This window comes from Anopheles funestus, chromosome 2RL (genome assembly GCF_943734845.2).
Source record: "Anopheles funestus chromosome 2RL, idAnoFuneDA-416_04, whole genome shotgun sequence".
Classification (NCBI taxonomy): Eukaryota; Metazoa; Arthropoda; class Insecta; order Diptera; family Culicidae; genus Anopheles; species Anopheles funestus.
In genome coordinates, this window is record NC_064598.1 from 56,028,511 (window position 1) to 56,041,939 (window position 13,429).

General features: G+C 41.9%; 5 protein-coding genes across 8 annotated transcripts in view; 3 read left to right on the forward strand and 2 right to left on the reverse strand.

The window, feature by feature from the left end:
• The window catches only part of LOC125774620 (transcriptional activator cubitus interruptus), a 40,013-nt gene extending 34,684 nt beyond the window's left edge, over positions 1-5,329 (forward strand). The window contains exons 6-10 of one of the 3 annotated variants that reach the window (XM_049444709.1): positions 17-3,970; positions 4,149-4,281; positions 4,344-4,575; positions 4,641-4,831; positions 4,914-5,329. In XM_049444709.1, the coding sequence (XP_049300666.1) occupies positions 17-3,046 (3,030 nt within the window). In that variant the 3' untranslated portion in view covers positions 3,047-3,970; positions 4,149-4,281; positions 4,344-4,575; positions 4,641-4,831; positions 4,914-5,329. Of the gene's footprint in view, positions 1-16; positions 4,282-4,343; positions 4,576-4,640; positions 4,832-4,913 lie in introns of all 3 variants that reach the window. The other 2 variants (XM_049444711.1, XM_049444708.1) reach the window with 2 other exon arrangements.
• The window catches only part of LOC125774629 (sodium-independent sulfate anion transporter-like), an 84,406-nt gene extending 75,488 nt beyond the window's left edge, over positions 1-8,918 (reverse strand). Inside the window, exons 1-2 of the mRNA XM_049444736.1 lie at positions 8,797-8,918; positions 8,650-8,712 (exon numbers count right to left, since the gene is read on the reverse strand). The gene's annotated coding sequence lies outside the window, so the exon portion shown is untranslated. The remainder of the gene's footprint in view (positions 1-8,649; positions 8,713-8,796) is intronic.
• On the reverse strand, positions 5,281-6,480 carry LOC125774649 (CLIP domain-containing serine protease HP8-like). The gene is made up of 2 exons (XM_049444780.1): positions 6,134-6,480; positions 5,281-6,064 (listed from the first exon to the last, which is right to left on the reverse strand). Exons 1-2 carry the CDS (start codon positions 6,445-6,447, stop codon positions 5,410-5,412), a joined length of 969 nt encoding a protein of 322 aa, XP_049300737.1. The 5' UTR covers positions 6,448-6,480; the 3' UTR covers positions 5,281-5,409.
• LOC125774651 (serine protease grass-like) lies at positions 6,789-8,579 on the forward strand. Of its 2 annotated transcripts, none has more exons than XM_049444785.1 (4): positions 6,789-7,192; positions 7,274-7,391; positions 7,570-7,781; positions 7,849-8,579. In XM_049444785.1, the coding sequence occupies exons 1-4, from the start codon at positions 7,111-7,113 to the stop codon at positions 8,238-8,240; spliced, it is 804 nt and encodes a 267-aa protein (XP_049300742.1). In that variant the 5' UTR covers positions 6,789-7,110; the 3' UTR covers positions 8,241-8,579. The 2 variants fall into 2 exon arrangements, with proteins under 2 accessions (XP_049300742.1, XP_049300741.1); XM_049444784.1 differs by having other exon boundaries at positions 6,800-7,192; positions 7,274-7,505.
• Positions 8,919-9,064: 146 nt separating the features above from the next.
• Positions 9,065-13,274, forward strand: LOC125774625 (E3 ubiquitin-protein ligase RNFT1). Its single transcript, XM_049444727.1, has 4 exons — positions 9,065-9,424; positions 9,494-11,333; positions 11,415-11,630; positions 12,480-13,274. The coding sequence occupies exons 2-4, from the start codon at positions 9,699-9,701 to the stop codon at positions 12,711-12,713; spliced, it is 2,085 nt and encodes a 694-aa protein (XP_049300684.1). The 5' UTR covers positions 9,065-9,424; positions 9,494-9,698; the 3' UTR covers positions 12,714-13,274.
• The last annotated feature ends 155 nt before the right edge of the window (positions 13,275-13,429 follow it).

A 13,429-nucleotide genomic window follows, 5' to 3' on the forward strand; every position in this document is an offset into this window, starting at 1 on the left:
TCACGAACATTTCCAGAAACCGTACGTTTGCAAAGCACCAGGATGTACGAAACGATATACGGATCCCAGTTCTTTGCGGAAACATGTGAAAACTGTCCATGGCGCTGAGTTTTATGCGAACAAGAAACACAAGGGCAACAATTATGGTGGCGGCGGCAGCAATGGTGGTGATGGCCCGGGAGAGGATGGCGAAGGATCAAATCATATGTTTGATAGTAGTCCGCACAGTGAGGACAAAACGACGAGCATGAGCAGTCCTAGCATTAAGTCAGAATCAGATGCTAACTCACCCAGCCATCCACCAATCAGCAGTCCTATGTCATTGTCGGCACTTACTGCCGGACTTGGCGAAGACTACCACGAAGGTAATAACATGCAGCTCGGGAACATCGTTGGGCTAGATGATCCGGTTTGGCCGTATGTGGATGAAGATCTGGAAGTCGCGGATTTACCGTATGTACTTCGCGAAATGGTAGATCTAGGTGGACCTACGGGAACAGCCGCAGTAACGGCTCGTAATAATCCAAGGAATCGATTCAAGAATCGCATCAACAACAAGGGTTCGCTGCTGGGCAGTAGCCCTTTGTCTAACATTCCGGAAATGAACAGCCAAAACATGCACAACTATGGACTAGGCGACCTGAACAAAAAAATTACTGATCTCAAGATGGAACCAGGAGTTACACCACCTCCCCAACCAATATCTCATCCTTCGCCCACAACCGGTAAGACCGGACAGACTGATCCAATGCGTCCGTTGCTACCACCTGCATCCACGTCTACGACCATGATGATGATGAATGCATATCTCAATCCAGCCGCAGCACAGAATCGACGAGATAGCAACAACAGTACAACGAGTAGCTCTTATTACAGCATGCGCTCAGTCGATATTAGCCGGCGCAGTAGCCAGGCATCACAACAAAGCACTATATCAACCATGCGCCCCAACTACTATAATTCCTCTTCACTGTATGACCCTATCTCGCCTGGTAGTTCGCGCCGTTCAAGTTCCATGTCAACGGCAACCACTGGTGGCCAAAGTTTACCTCCTCCGCCTTCATCTCATCTGATAGCAACGCATCTTCAACGTTTTAGTGGCAACAGCCAGATGGTTGGTTCGATGGGTACTACTGGAGGACACTCGAGCGGAAATGGAACCGGGGCTCGACATTCTATACCGAACAATCTCACGAATAATGGCTTTTACAGTCAACAGCAAAACATGCTATCATCTCAAATAGATCGCCGAATGTCGGAACCCGTTGCTAGTGGCTCAAATGCAGGATCTGGTACGGGATCTATGATGGGAACACGTTTGAACGCTCAGTATATGAATCGCCGACTGGGCACGGCGAACAATGCAACAGCAACGCGCGTCCCGCCAACTTCAACCATCACTACCGTACCGACTTGCACAGCAACTTCCGGGGTAGAACCGGGAACATCAGCAGCCAATAGCAAACTTACAACTCCTGCTGCCACAAACAAATTGCATCCTAACCAGGAAGTAGTACTGGATGAAGTAGAAGAGGGAGAAATGGTAGAAAACAAGCTTGTTATACCAGATGATATGCTGCAGTATCTCAATCAAGTTGCAGATATGGCTGGAGAGACAGGACCATGTAGCAATAAGCCAGCCAACCCACCAGTTCTGACAGATAGCACGCTTACAAGCCCCAGACATAATGCTTGGAATACTCCCCAGCATGAGAGTGGATCTAACAGCAACTTTCAAATGGGACCCTCAGAATCAACCCCAAATCTGCCGGCCAGCTTTTCTCAGCCACGATCGACGACAGCCAACATCCTAATGAGTCCACAGTCCCAGTATAGTAATGACGAACCAACTCTTATGAACAATATGATGTCACCGCAGACACCACAACATCAAATGATGTCACCGTTGATGCCAGAAAGTGTGGCGGCTCCAGTGACACCTACCACTAACAACTATTCGGCATCGTCTTCGAACATACCATCTCAGCAACTTCAAACACAGCCTGCCCTATCGCCAGCTACGCACACTCCAGTCCAATGTCAAATGTTGCATAACGGGTTACAAAATTTCAGCAACGAAAACAACAACTATTCTTTGGTTAACGGAGCTAGTTGCTATTCCCAACAACAGCAGCAGCAACAACAACAACAACAACAACAACAACAACAACAACAACAACAACAACAACAACAACAACAACAACAGCAGCAGCAGCAGCAGCAGCAGCAGCAGCTACAACATCAGCAGCAGCAACAACAACAACAGCAGCAACAGCAATCATGCACCGGGCGTAGTCGACCAATTGCTTGCTCTAATTTGATCGGATACTACCACCGAACCGATCAAAGTGCTCATCATTGTTGCCTAGCTATGATGATGCAGGGCTCACTTCACATTAACCAACCAACTAATAGCGCACTTAGTCAGCAAAATGTGAATGGTACGCTCCAATCTCAATCACAAATGAATCAGTATAAGAATCCGTTCAGTCTTAACCTCGCCAGTTTTAATACGGGTAGTAACACAAATCAAAATACGGTGGTTCTGGGTAGCAATCCAGCTTCAAACATCGAGATACAATGTGGCGATATCAGCCAGTCGCAGATGTCACCCGCAATTGCAGCTATGGCTCCGTCTGGCAATAATCCTTCGCTTGCCATAGAAACCCGGCAGCAAGCAGAAAACATTGAAGTACCACCCCAAGCATGTCAGCAGCCGATGGAAAGTAGTCTACAGACGCCCCCATTACCTTCCACACCGACTGGTTTTGGAGAACCCGTTCCTGACCCTCAACCACCACCATTACCAATGTCCATTACCGCTGATACCGATATGTCGATGGGCCAAAACGAGCACGGTAATGCTATGGGTTCGGATACGTATCAACGAACACTCGAGTATGTGCAAAACTGTCAGAACTGGAACGAATCGGCGGATACGGTCAGCAGTAGTACCCATCCTTCGTCAAATCTTGTTATTAACGATATGAGTACATCGTTAAGTTCGTACTTTGAAGAAGATCGCTATCTGCAGATGATACAATAGATATTTGATTGCCATTAACGACTGAATGCAGATTTCGCATTACATCAAAAGCACGCATAGTTTCTAAGAATTGTTACTCGCCGTTTAAGATCTTTTTCAGACAAAGATTGCACATTTCAAACATTCGGGGAAACGTGTATAGTAAGTATTCGATAGATCATTTGGCGATACGTGTGAAACAGTTTCCCGTTTACTTTTTTGTGCTTATAAATGATTGTAGTTATTTTCATTTATTCTGAAAATAAGCTCCTGTTTTCGTTTTATTACTTTTTGTGTTTTTGTTTTATTGCAAACTTTTTAATGTACATACACGAATAAGCTATGTACCGATCGTCCTAATCGCACGCTATTGTTGTAAATGTAGATGTGGGAAAACGATATAATATTATCGAAAATAGAACAACTACTGCCAACGTTTTGCATATTGTGCTAGTAATATGTATATGTAATAAGAAGTTTGCAGAATAATTATTGTAATTCTTGAAATAAGCAGAAATGAGCCACAAGAATAGAGCATGGAAATAAATGATTCGTTAAACTATGAAGAATGTACAATGGTTCCGAGTTTTTTTGATTATGTTATATACACCAAACGTAAAATATCACCAATGTGAAAACATTTATTCGCGAACAGCGTTTATAATGAAACAAACAAACATATGCTACCAAGAAGGCACTCGTCGGCGAAAAGCACAGTAAGGATGTTAGCTGGATGGAGTGTAGCTTTTAAGCCAGTTGTAGATTGGATGCAGTCGGAGACGGTGGATAGAGCTATTGGAGGAGGTTGAATATTGCCAGGAATTAAGGATAGCGCCCCTGGATCGTATTTATTGAAAACAAATTGGTGACCTGGCCATGTCAGCACGACGTGCTCGTAGTTGATTATTTACATGATATAACATTAAAACTGTTCTATTTCAAAACGTATGCGCATTCTAAATTTGAAGCTAACAGATTGAGTGAATGTAAAGATATGTACAATTAGTCATACAATTACTTGTAAGCTAACGACGAAGTGTATTCATGGAAGCGATAACGATTACGGAAACTACGAATTGTGTTAAAACACTCGTGCTATTTAATGGTGTGTTTGTATTGTCAGTTTCATTCAGAGATAAAGGCGGATCGTTTACTGCTTGAAGGCAACTTGTGCTGCATTGGAAGTAGAATGAAAATGAGTGTTAACTTAGGTAGTTTAGTTGTAATATGTTTTATGGTGATTGTGCGTGGTGACTGTAAGTACAACACTATGATTATCATTATGATCGTGTGGACACATTCATTTATTTTGTATTAGGGTTATTCCCGGATGAGGTGCAGTTTAATATTAGTGAAAAGTTGAACAAAAACTGTGGCCATACGCCGTATGCCGATCGTATCAAACCGGAAGATGGGCGGATTTTCGAAAACCCCTGGATGGTATTGTTTCGACATCCCGAAGAACAGGAATGGTTTTGTCAAGGAACTCTGATAACCGATCGTCGTGTTCTCACTACAGCGATCTGCGCGGAAGCAATCATTGTCAATGAGTAAGAATATTAATTATCGAACCATCTTCAGCTTTTGAGTTACACGTAAGTTTCCTTCTTTACAGAACGATCATAATTCTTGGCGAGTATGAGCGAACAGTCGGCCCCGATTGTGAGACGGATAATGATTGCAAAGTGGAGCCGATAATCGAACGGCTACCCCATAGCGTAATTATTCACCCAGGATTCCAGAACGACACGTATGAGAATGATATCGCACTGGTAACGCTGAACAGAAAGATTAACTACAGCAACAGTTGAGTATCGTTAGAACCACGATATGTTCCGAAAGTGTGCTCTCTGTTCTACATTTTGTTTGTTTCTTGTTTCGCCTCTAGATGTGATGCCCGTCTGTTTGCCTTTGACACCAATCATCGCTTCGATGATCCACGACCCGATCGTATACAACACGTTATGGACAGATGAAAACCGAGTCCCAAAGCAGATTCGGATGGAGTATATACCTCAGGACAAGTGCCAAAGCCGCATGCGAGATCTCCTTGTGTTGCAAGAAGGACAAATTTGCGCCCAATATGCGAAACGCATGGATGTTCAGATTAGCAGCGGTTCCGGGTCACCGCTTATGATTGAAAATCATGATCGCATGTTTCAAATTGGAATTCTTTCAATCGGTCTGCCAGACCCTACCAACTTACCGTATGTCTATGTTAACATTTCTACACACATCAAATGGATCCATGATACTTTGGATGATGGATTCAAATAATAAACAACTTCATTTATTGATAGTGAATCCCATGTTTTGAATACATGTACTCCGGGATTTCCCGAGTTCAGCTTATATTGCTTCTGTGTTGTTATCGCTAACCGACGTTAATTCAACGTCGTGTACACGCGTTTTTCTTGATCTGCTTCAATTATTTCCGAAATCCAATTGTAGAACGGAGCTACGGGTGTTATGATGTACGGTTCGTGCAATTTTGCTGGGTAACGTGGTCCAAAGGAAAGTAAACCAATCAGTAAAATTCTATTTCCATCATGCACCGTGTAAACAGGGGCACCACTTCCTCCCCGTAGATTAGGTTCTTGTGCTACGTCGGTTGGTTTCGTGTGTCTTTCATCAAACACAATGCAAAACATTTCATTCGCTAGCGATATGGTGTAATGGGGCATTATACGTTGACACTCGTAAGGAGTAATGGCTTGCATAAAGTATTGTTTCGGTACCAGCGATAATCCGGTTTCTCTGCGTCCGCACCATGCCGCTACTAGTAGGAAAGAACTTTGCATGTTTGCTTCACGGTTTAGACAGATCGGAGCTACGGAGACACCATCGATAGAAGCGGGAATCCTTAGCTTTACAAGAGCAACGTCATTTGTTTGCTGAAACATGTTATAGTCGGGATGAACAATTACTTCATCGATATGAATTGTTTGCACTAGGGGGGCACATATTTCTTCCGTTGAGGTCTGCTTCTCACAATCGGTTACGGTGGAGGTATTATGTTCACCGACACGTGCATATGTGCTGAGAAATAATTTCAAACAGTTAGACTTTATTGTGCAGAACATTAAAACTATGGTGAGCTACACATACAGTTTACCCAAATCGCTAAACTGAGCCACAAACACCGTGGTCAGCACATATTGTGGGTGTATCAAGAGACCTTGAAAAACATAACTCACAACATCGCCTTGTTTATAGCCGAATTGTACAAGCCAGGGATGCTCATACAAACGAGCATTAATAGGAAAATCACTTTCATAGTAACGGTGTCCACACGATTCATTGTTCGTTGCCAATGCGTCCGAATTTGAATTCTCGCTTCCTTTCTGAATGGAGAGCGCACAGCATCCCGCTACGAACGTAGCCGCTATCAAGAGCAACACACTATCAAAAGTACGAACCATCGTCTCAACTTGACTTACAAGTATTAAACTCGATTCGCTTGATAATAATTCATTTAATAAAAGCGACAGCCTACAACGGGAATGTTGCATCGTTATTACAGTCAAAGCATCAGATTTACGTTTTAAACGGTTTATTTCATTTGGACGTCTTTTACCGACGGTGTTTGGTATGTTTTGTAGTCGTTATTACTGATGTTTAAAATAGTTCCTTTAGAATTGAATTGTTTTTTTCTGCTTCCTAAGAACGGCCAGGCCGTATCAAAACTTTTTTTTTAGAACCTTGATCCTTGCAACGGAGGGACGGTTCGTATGGGATTTGATACCCAGTTCTGTCGTGTGGACCAGTGCCGTTTATCACATACACCACCGACCGCCTGATTGAATTGTTTTTATCAATACTATTTTTATTATTTGCCGTTAATAAGCTAAATAAACCAACAATTTTATTCTGCACTATAGAAATTCATTCTATAACTGTGGACTAAACACACTGTTTCAAGCCCATTATCATCCGTTCGAGGTGATTCTTAATTATGCGAATATTTTACTATCTACTGTACGCGCTGCAGGACACATTGCTTTCATTAGCGCCTGCTGAATGTTTGAAATGATCTTCTTCGTCTTAACGTCGTACCATTTGGAACGTAACGTCAGTCAAAGTGGATGTGTGTTTCATATGGGTTGGAAATGCGCACAATATTTGTTTACAAACTAATAGTGACCCTTTGGGGTGTTAGTGGACAATGTGCGTAGATCTTGTTCCGTAGATTAATTTCTCTGTTGCGTTTACGGTTACGTGTTTTGTCTTTGTTCATGTTGTTTTCAGGGATATTCCCGGACAAATTGCACATGGAATCCAGCGCCACGATCAACAAACATTGCGGGGAAATGCCATACAATGTGCGGGAACGTCCAGCATTCGGTCGAATGTATGAAAATCCTTGGTTAGTGCTATTACGCCACCCTGAAGATACGTTGCATTTTTGCCATGGTACATTAGTTAGCAATAAATATGTGCTAACTACGGCCATTTGTGCTATGGCGGTGGTGACTAATGCGTAAGTTGACAGAGCCTTATCTTTTGACGTGTTTCTGTAAAAGTAAAATTTTTAATCTCCGCAGCAACACCACCACACAACAACATGCAACGGAAGTAATACTGGGTGAACATGATCTTAGCAGTGAGACAGACTGCATAACTGCCTGGAACTGTTCCTTACCCACTACCAGACGATCGATAGAAAGAGTGATCGTGCATGACAATTTTACTAGCAATTTTTATGAGAATGATATTGCTCTGCTTCAAATGAATGCCTCTATCCAGTTCGACAACAGTTGAGTATACAGCGGGTATGGTAAGCGTTATGTAGCCCAATGTTTTATCTTATTCTTTGATTGTAGGCATTCGTCCTATATGCTTACCGTTGGTATCGATAGTAGATAATACTGATGATCAGCAGCAGACTATATATAATACAATCTGGTCCAAAGACAGCGTTCCAAGGCAAATATGGATGCGTAACGTTCCTACAGAAGTTTGTCGAAAACAAATAAGCCGCATTTTTGTCCTTAGCGACGGCCAAATATGTGCTCGATTCTTTCAGGATAATTTTTTGGTGGATATGAATGGAAGTGCGGGTTCTGCATTGCAGGTAGATTATCACGGACGTATATTTCAGTATGGTTTGCTATCCGTAGGATTCCGTGACGTTGTTGAGAAGGCGCCATATGTTTATATAGACATAGCAAAGTATATTAATTGGATACATGATTCCCTTACAAATAATCCATAATGTTTCGAACATTAACATTTTACCAATAAATTAGACAACCAGAATTTGATAATCTATAATCTGTGGGTTAGTTTAAGATTAAACTTAAATTCTGTCGAGTCTCACAGTTTCCAAGACTAGCACAGACTACAAAGTTTAATAGCGCAAGAACACAAAAGATAGTTCTATACTGAAGCCGAACGAGTCATCACGTTACAGTAACATATAAGAAATTGTTGGAAGAGTACGAAAAACGCTGATTCTCTAGTCTAAATACATTTTATGGGGAATCCTCATAGATATCTGGCTAAGAGTAAACGGTTTTGTGAACTATTGTAATTATATATCAATAACTGACCGAACGTATCACTTATTAATTGAACTAACGTAGAACGATTGAACTAACGTAGAAGATTACTAGCGTACCTACCTTTTCTTCGCTGGGGCAATGATAAAATGGAGTTCCCCTCGTATGCAGTACTGTCTCTCGCAGCTATATGAGTAAATCAAAAGCCAAAAAAACTATAAAGCTTAGCTTTTACGGCACAAAAACAATAACAAGGGACAATTTTCTTACCATGTAAATAACGTAACTTCCTCGTAGCTAACATTACTTTTTATGCCAGCAGATTTTGATTGCATGTTACGTGTAAACAGGCATGAAATATTCTTAGGTTTCCGCGTTTTATAAAATAGAGTAAAAGTTATCACTTAATTATGTGTTCTACGAGTGTATATGCAGAATTATGATCGCGGGGGTCACTAATTACGAAGAATTCAATCGAAATAATGCGCTCTTTTTCGCTTTTTTGGCGAAATGTAAATGCACGACCGATGACCGAAACGACTGCGAGGCAAACCAACGGAGTATCGGAACATTGCATATAAACCGATCAAAGTGACAAGCAGACAAAGAGTAAAACGTCTACGAAAGTGCAAGAAGAAGGAAAGGCAGTGTAAAAATTGAAACTTTCTTTTCTGGACCAAAATAATATCGCTTCGTTGTTTCGATGCGAAATGTGATGTGAGATTAAGTTAATTTCTTGTTTTTGGGAAGATGAACCGTGGAGTTCGGTGCAGGCTAGCTAACCTCAGTAATGAAATCGATCAGAAAAGCATGAGTCATCGACGGTGCTAGAAACATCGCAAATCGTAGTGCAATCCTGTGTATTAGTGCTGTCGTCTGATGCTCTGCATTAAAACCAGTTCGTATTCATTGTCCAACTGGGTTGAAAAGTTTTTGTTTATTGCGTCAACATTAATGCCGTTTACAGATTGCAGGAAGCGACACCAACAGGAAACACCTAACAACTAAGCACATTCCAGTTACAAGGAGAAAAGAGAAACCATTGCGTCGCGGCGAGCAACAGAAAGGCTAAGTGCCGTTCCTGCACGTCTTATCAAAGGCCTAAGCCTAGATACGTAAGCAACATTAAGGTGGAGGTGGTGTGTGAACCCACGTCCTAGCTTTAGTGTAAAATGTCCGATACGAAAGCACCAGCTGAAAGCAACGTACAACATACGGAAACTCAGCGGGAAGATATAAACCGAGAAGTAGAAGTAACTGCACCACCAGCGGTAGAAGAAACTCATGTCGTAGAGCCTACCTCAACAACAACAACAACAACAACAGCAACAGTAGAAGCATCGCCAGCTGCAACCATCGTTCCAACCGATATTTCGAGTGTTGGTGAAAATTTGACTATTGCTGTAGGCAACCACGAACAAACCGCATCTGGTGGTACAGTACCTCCGACTACGTCCGGTTCCTCCGTAGCATCAGCACAGGTCCGCGGACCGTGGAACGTAGAGCGTCAGACATCTGTTGGTTCAATAGACAGTACGTCCATGTCGATCGGAGCAGGTTCAAGTAGCGGCAGTGGACCTGGTGGATTCCGCAACTCTTTAAGCAATGGACGAATGTTCAGTCGGCTTATGTCCGTAGAGCGGGGACGAGTCGCTAATAATCATGGAGCGCCTTCAAGAAGAGGATCAAACTTTAGTAACGTTATGTTTAACGACTTTATGACCCTGCTCCAACAAGCGAGACACCCTGGCAGCTTGTTCTCCTCGGAACGAACAGGACTATTTCTAACTTCGGAACGGTCACACGGACCTGGTACGAGTACTCCTCCCATGATGGGTAACGTTGGAACTGGCAATGCAATCGTTAATACCAGTGATGTTGTGATTGATGTTGATGAAGGAAGCGGAACGACCGGCGGTGGTTCTTTGCGTTCATCCCATAATGAGCTATATCCAATGTCTAATTCATCTTCCTCGGCCAATACTAGCGTACGCCCTTTCCTGTGGATACAATCGGGCGATGAAAATGCTCCACCGGCGAGCTCCTCCATTGGTGGTCGTTCACCGCTAATGCCAAATTTTAACTACGGCCATCACCACCACCACTTTCACAATCATCAACCATTGTCACTGCATCAACAGCAGTCCTCCACAGTCCTTCTATCTGCGGCCCCTGGTTCGATGGCTTCACAGTCTCCTATGTCGATAGGTGTTGGTGAAGGAGTCCCCTCAATGAATGGCGAATCAGCAACGAATGGTGTTGTACTCACACCGACAACAGGAAATGCGCCTACAATTGGAGCTGGTGGAACCACGCGGAGCAATAGTATTAGTTCCAACCATCAGAATGAAGACGCAACTGTGCATGAAGCACTCAACCAGTTGCCGGAAACTCGCGCCTTGATTGAAACATTAGCACGGTATATGCCGTTACTGGTGATTTTGGTGGCTAAACTATGCTATGATCATTTGGATGGTATAATGACCTTTCTGATGTTGACAATAATGTTCTACCATGCAAACTGGGCCGTACGGCAAGAAATCTCGAAGCAAAAGCAGCGGCGCGTTATCGTACTGCTGCGTGAGCTGATCATAATCATTGTCTCTTTATTAATCTTTTGGCTCGCAATTGAATGGAAGAGCATCTGCCTAGTGATACTGTTAATGCCTGATCATCTGCAACAGGAGTCGCTTAAGGGATTGCTGTATGCCGTCTGTATAACGGACTTGATACTGAAGCTGATCACAATTGTAATCAAAATCATCGTCACTCTTATGCCACCGAGTGTGGTAGATTACAAAAGTAGGGTAAGTATTGAAATTAACAAAAGATCAAATGAAATCAAAAGGCATCATTTATTTAAAATGATTTTTTTTCTTTGTAATTAGGGAAAGGTCTACTTGATGATAGAATCGCTCTCGCAACTGTATCGCGCCGCAGCTCCAATCCAACCATGGTTAATATTCCTTTTTGAATCGTACTCTGGCTCGGAAAAGATGGTTGGTGTTATTTTATCAGCGGTTTACATCGTAGCAAAATCTACTGACTTACTTGATAGGATCAAGTTCTGTCGTCGATCATTTGTTAAGCTGCTTCAGAAAACGGTAAGTCCTAAGAACGGGAGATATTTTTTATCGAAGCAAATCCAAAAGCCATATTTTTTCCTACTACTGTTGCTTGTCAGTTTGTTTTTATCGAAACAATATCGACTTTGTTTAATTGCTATAAAACAAATCGGTGATTTTTATCCCGATATGTAATGCTAAGATTTCTTCCTGTCTCAACGACCAGTTAGGCCAATATCTGCCATACAATGATTTAATAGACTTATTTTAGTACTTCGTTAATGACTACTGGCAGATAATAAACCTTTGACACCGGGGAACGATCCTGATATAAGGACCGGTGCTAGTATCTGATAACTGTAGGAAATTGACAAATAATTACGAAATTGTCTAGCTCTGTTGAAGATGTTCTTACTGCAATGCAAAAAAAGTTTGATTGCAGCGACAATCAAACACATGACTTAAGTGTTACTCGAACGAAGGCCTCTCCAACCAGCTAAGCTGCCTGGCTGAAGAAGAATAGGTATGCAGTAATCTGAAGCTGTTGGTTATATTGACATACATACATCCATAATGTCCACATGCAATACTTTGATTGTTTCGAGTTTCGAACGGAACGGCGAATGGTGATGAAGCTTACATTGATGTAATAACAGCAGCAGTATCGTAACAGCAACAATCACCGAACGGTAGTTGAACGCTATTGGCCGGTGAGAGCGGACGTGTATAATGATCGTAAACATTAAAGACATTTTGTACGAACGTTTCGCTAATTTAAATTGTTGTATTAATCGGATTGGTCGATATTTTCATGTCAGTCAGGTTGGCGCTACTTACGTGTTGTTATGAGTTGGTCAACAACAAATAAATGTAAATATCTTTTTGCAGAGCTATGGAAACGTACCAACAAAGGAACAGTTGCAGGCCTGTGGTGGACAGTGCTCGATTTGTCATGACAACTTCAATTCACCGGTATTGCTGGAATGTAATCACATCTTTTGCGAACTGTGTGTCGGAACATGGTTTGATCGAGAACAGACATGCCCCTTATGCCGCGCAAAAATCGTTGACGATCCTTCCTATAGAGATGGAGCAACCACATTCTTTCTGCAACTATACTAAAGGATCAATGAAGGGACAAATGATATTCGCAGCTCCATTCCTAATTTTGTAATTAATGTATTTCGAAGGTTTTTTGTTCGTTCTGTAGGGTGAACTTGCGTGTTAAATCAGTAATGATGTTCTTCACGATGGGTAAATTTCCAAATGCTGGCGATTACTGATGAACCCGCACTAGACTGTTCACCGTATTGTGCATTTTAAAGTTGATAATCAATTCAATCATAGTGGTTTGTGATTGGCGTGATTAAGCTAATTGAAAAACAATATCTATAACTGGTTACGGGAGTGAGGAAGGAGCAGAGAACGAATTAATACTTTTTATTAATCATAAAGGTAAGCTATAACTAAACGTATTTCAATTTGAAAAAGGTATTAAGAGATACGTACGCACCTATCGAGCAGGTATATGTTGGGAACACCTGAGATAGCGTTTGAATATTGTAAAACTTTAGTCATACTTTCGTTACGAGATGCACTGTAAACCATGAAAAACTGTACAATAGCATTATCTGCAATCAATAAAGTGGTCCATATCTTGTTTATGGATTTGTTAAACATTAAGCTATATAACAAATTAATTCGTACAATGGAAGAGAAACACCTGCTAACTTAGGTCAACAAACTGGTTTCGCCATGAGAAAAACGACAGATTTAAGAGGGTTCTTGTACCAGCTAGAACCAGAAGTATAAAAAATATCGATGAAGATGTTGCGAGT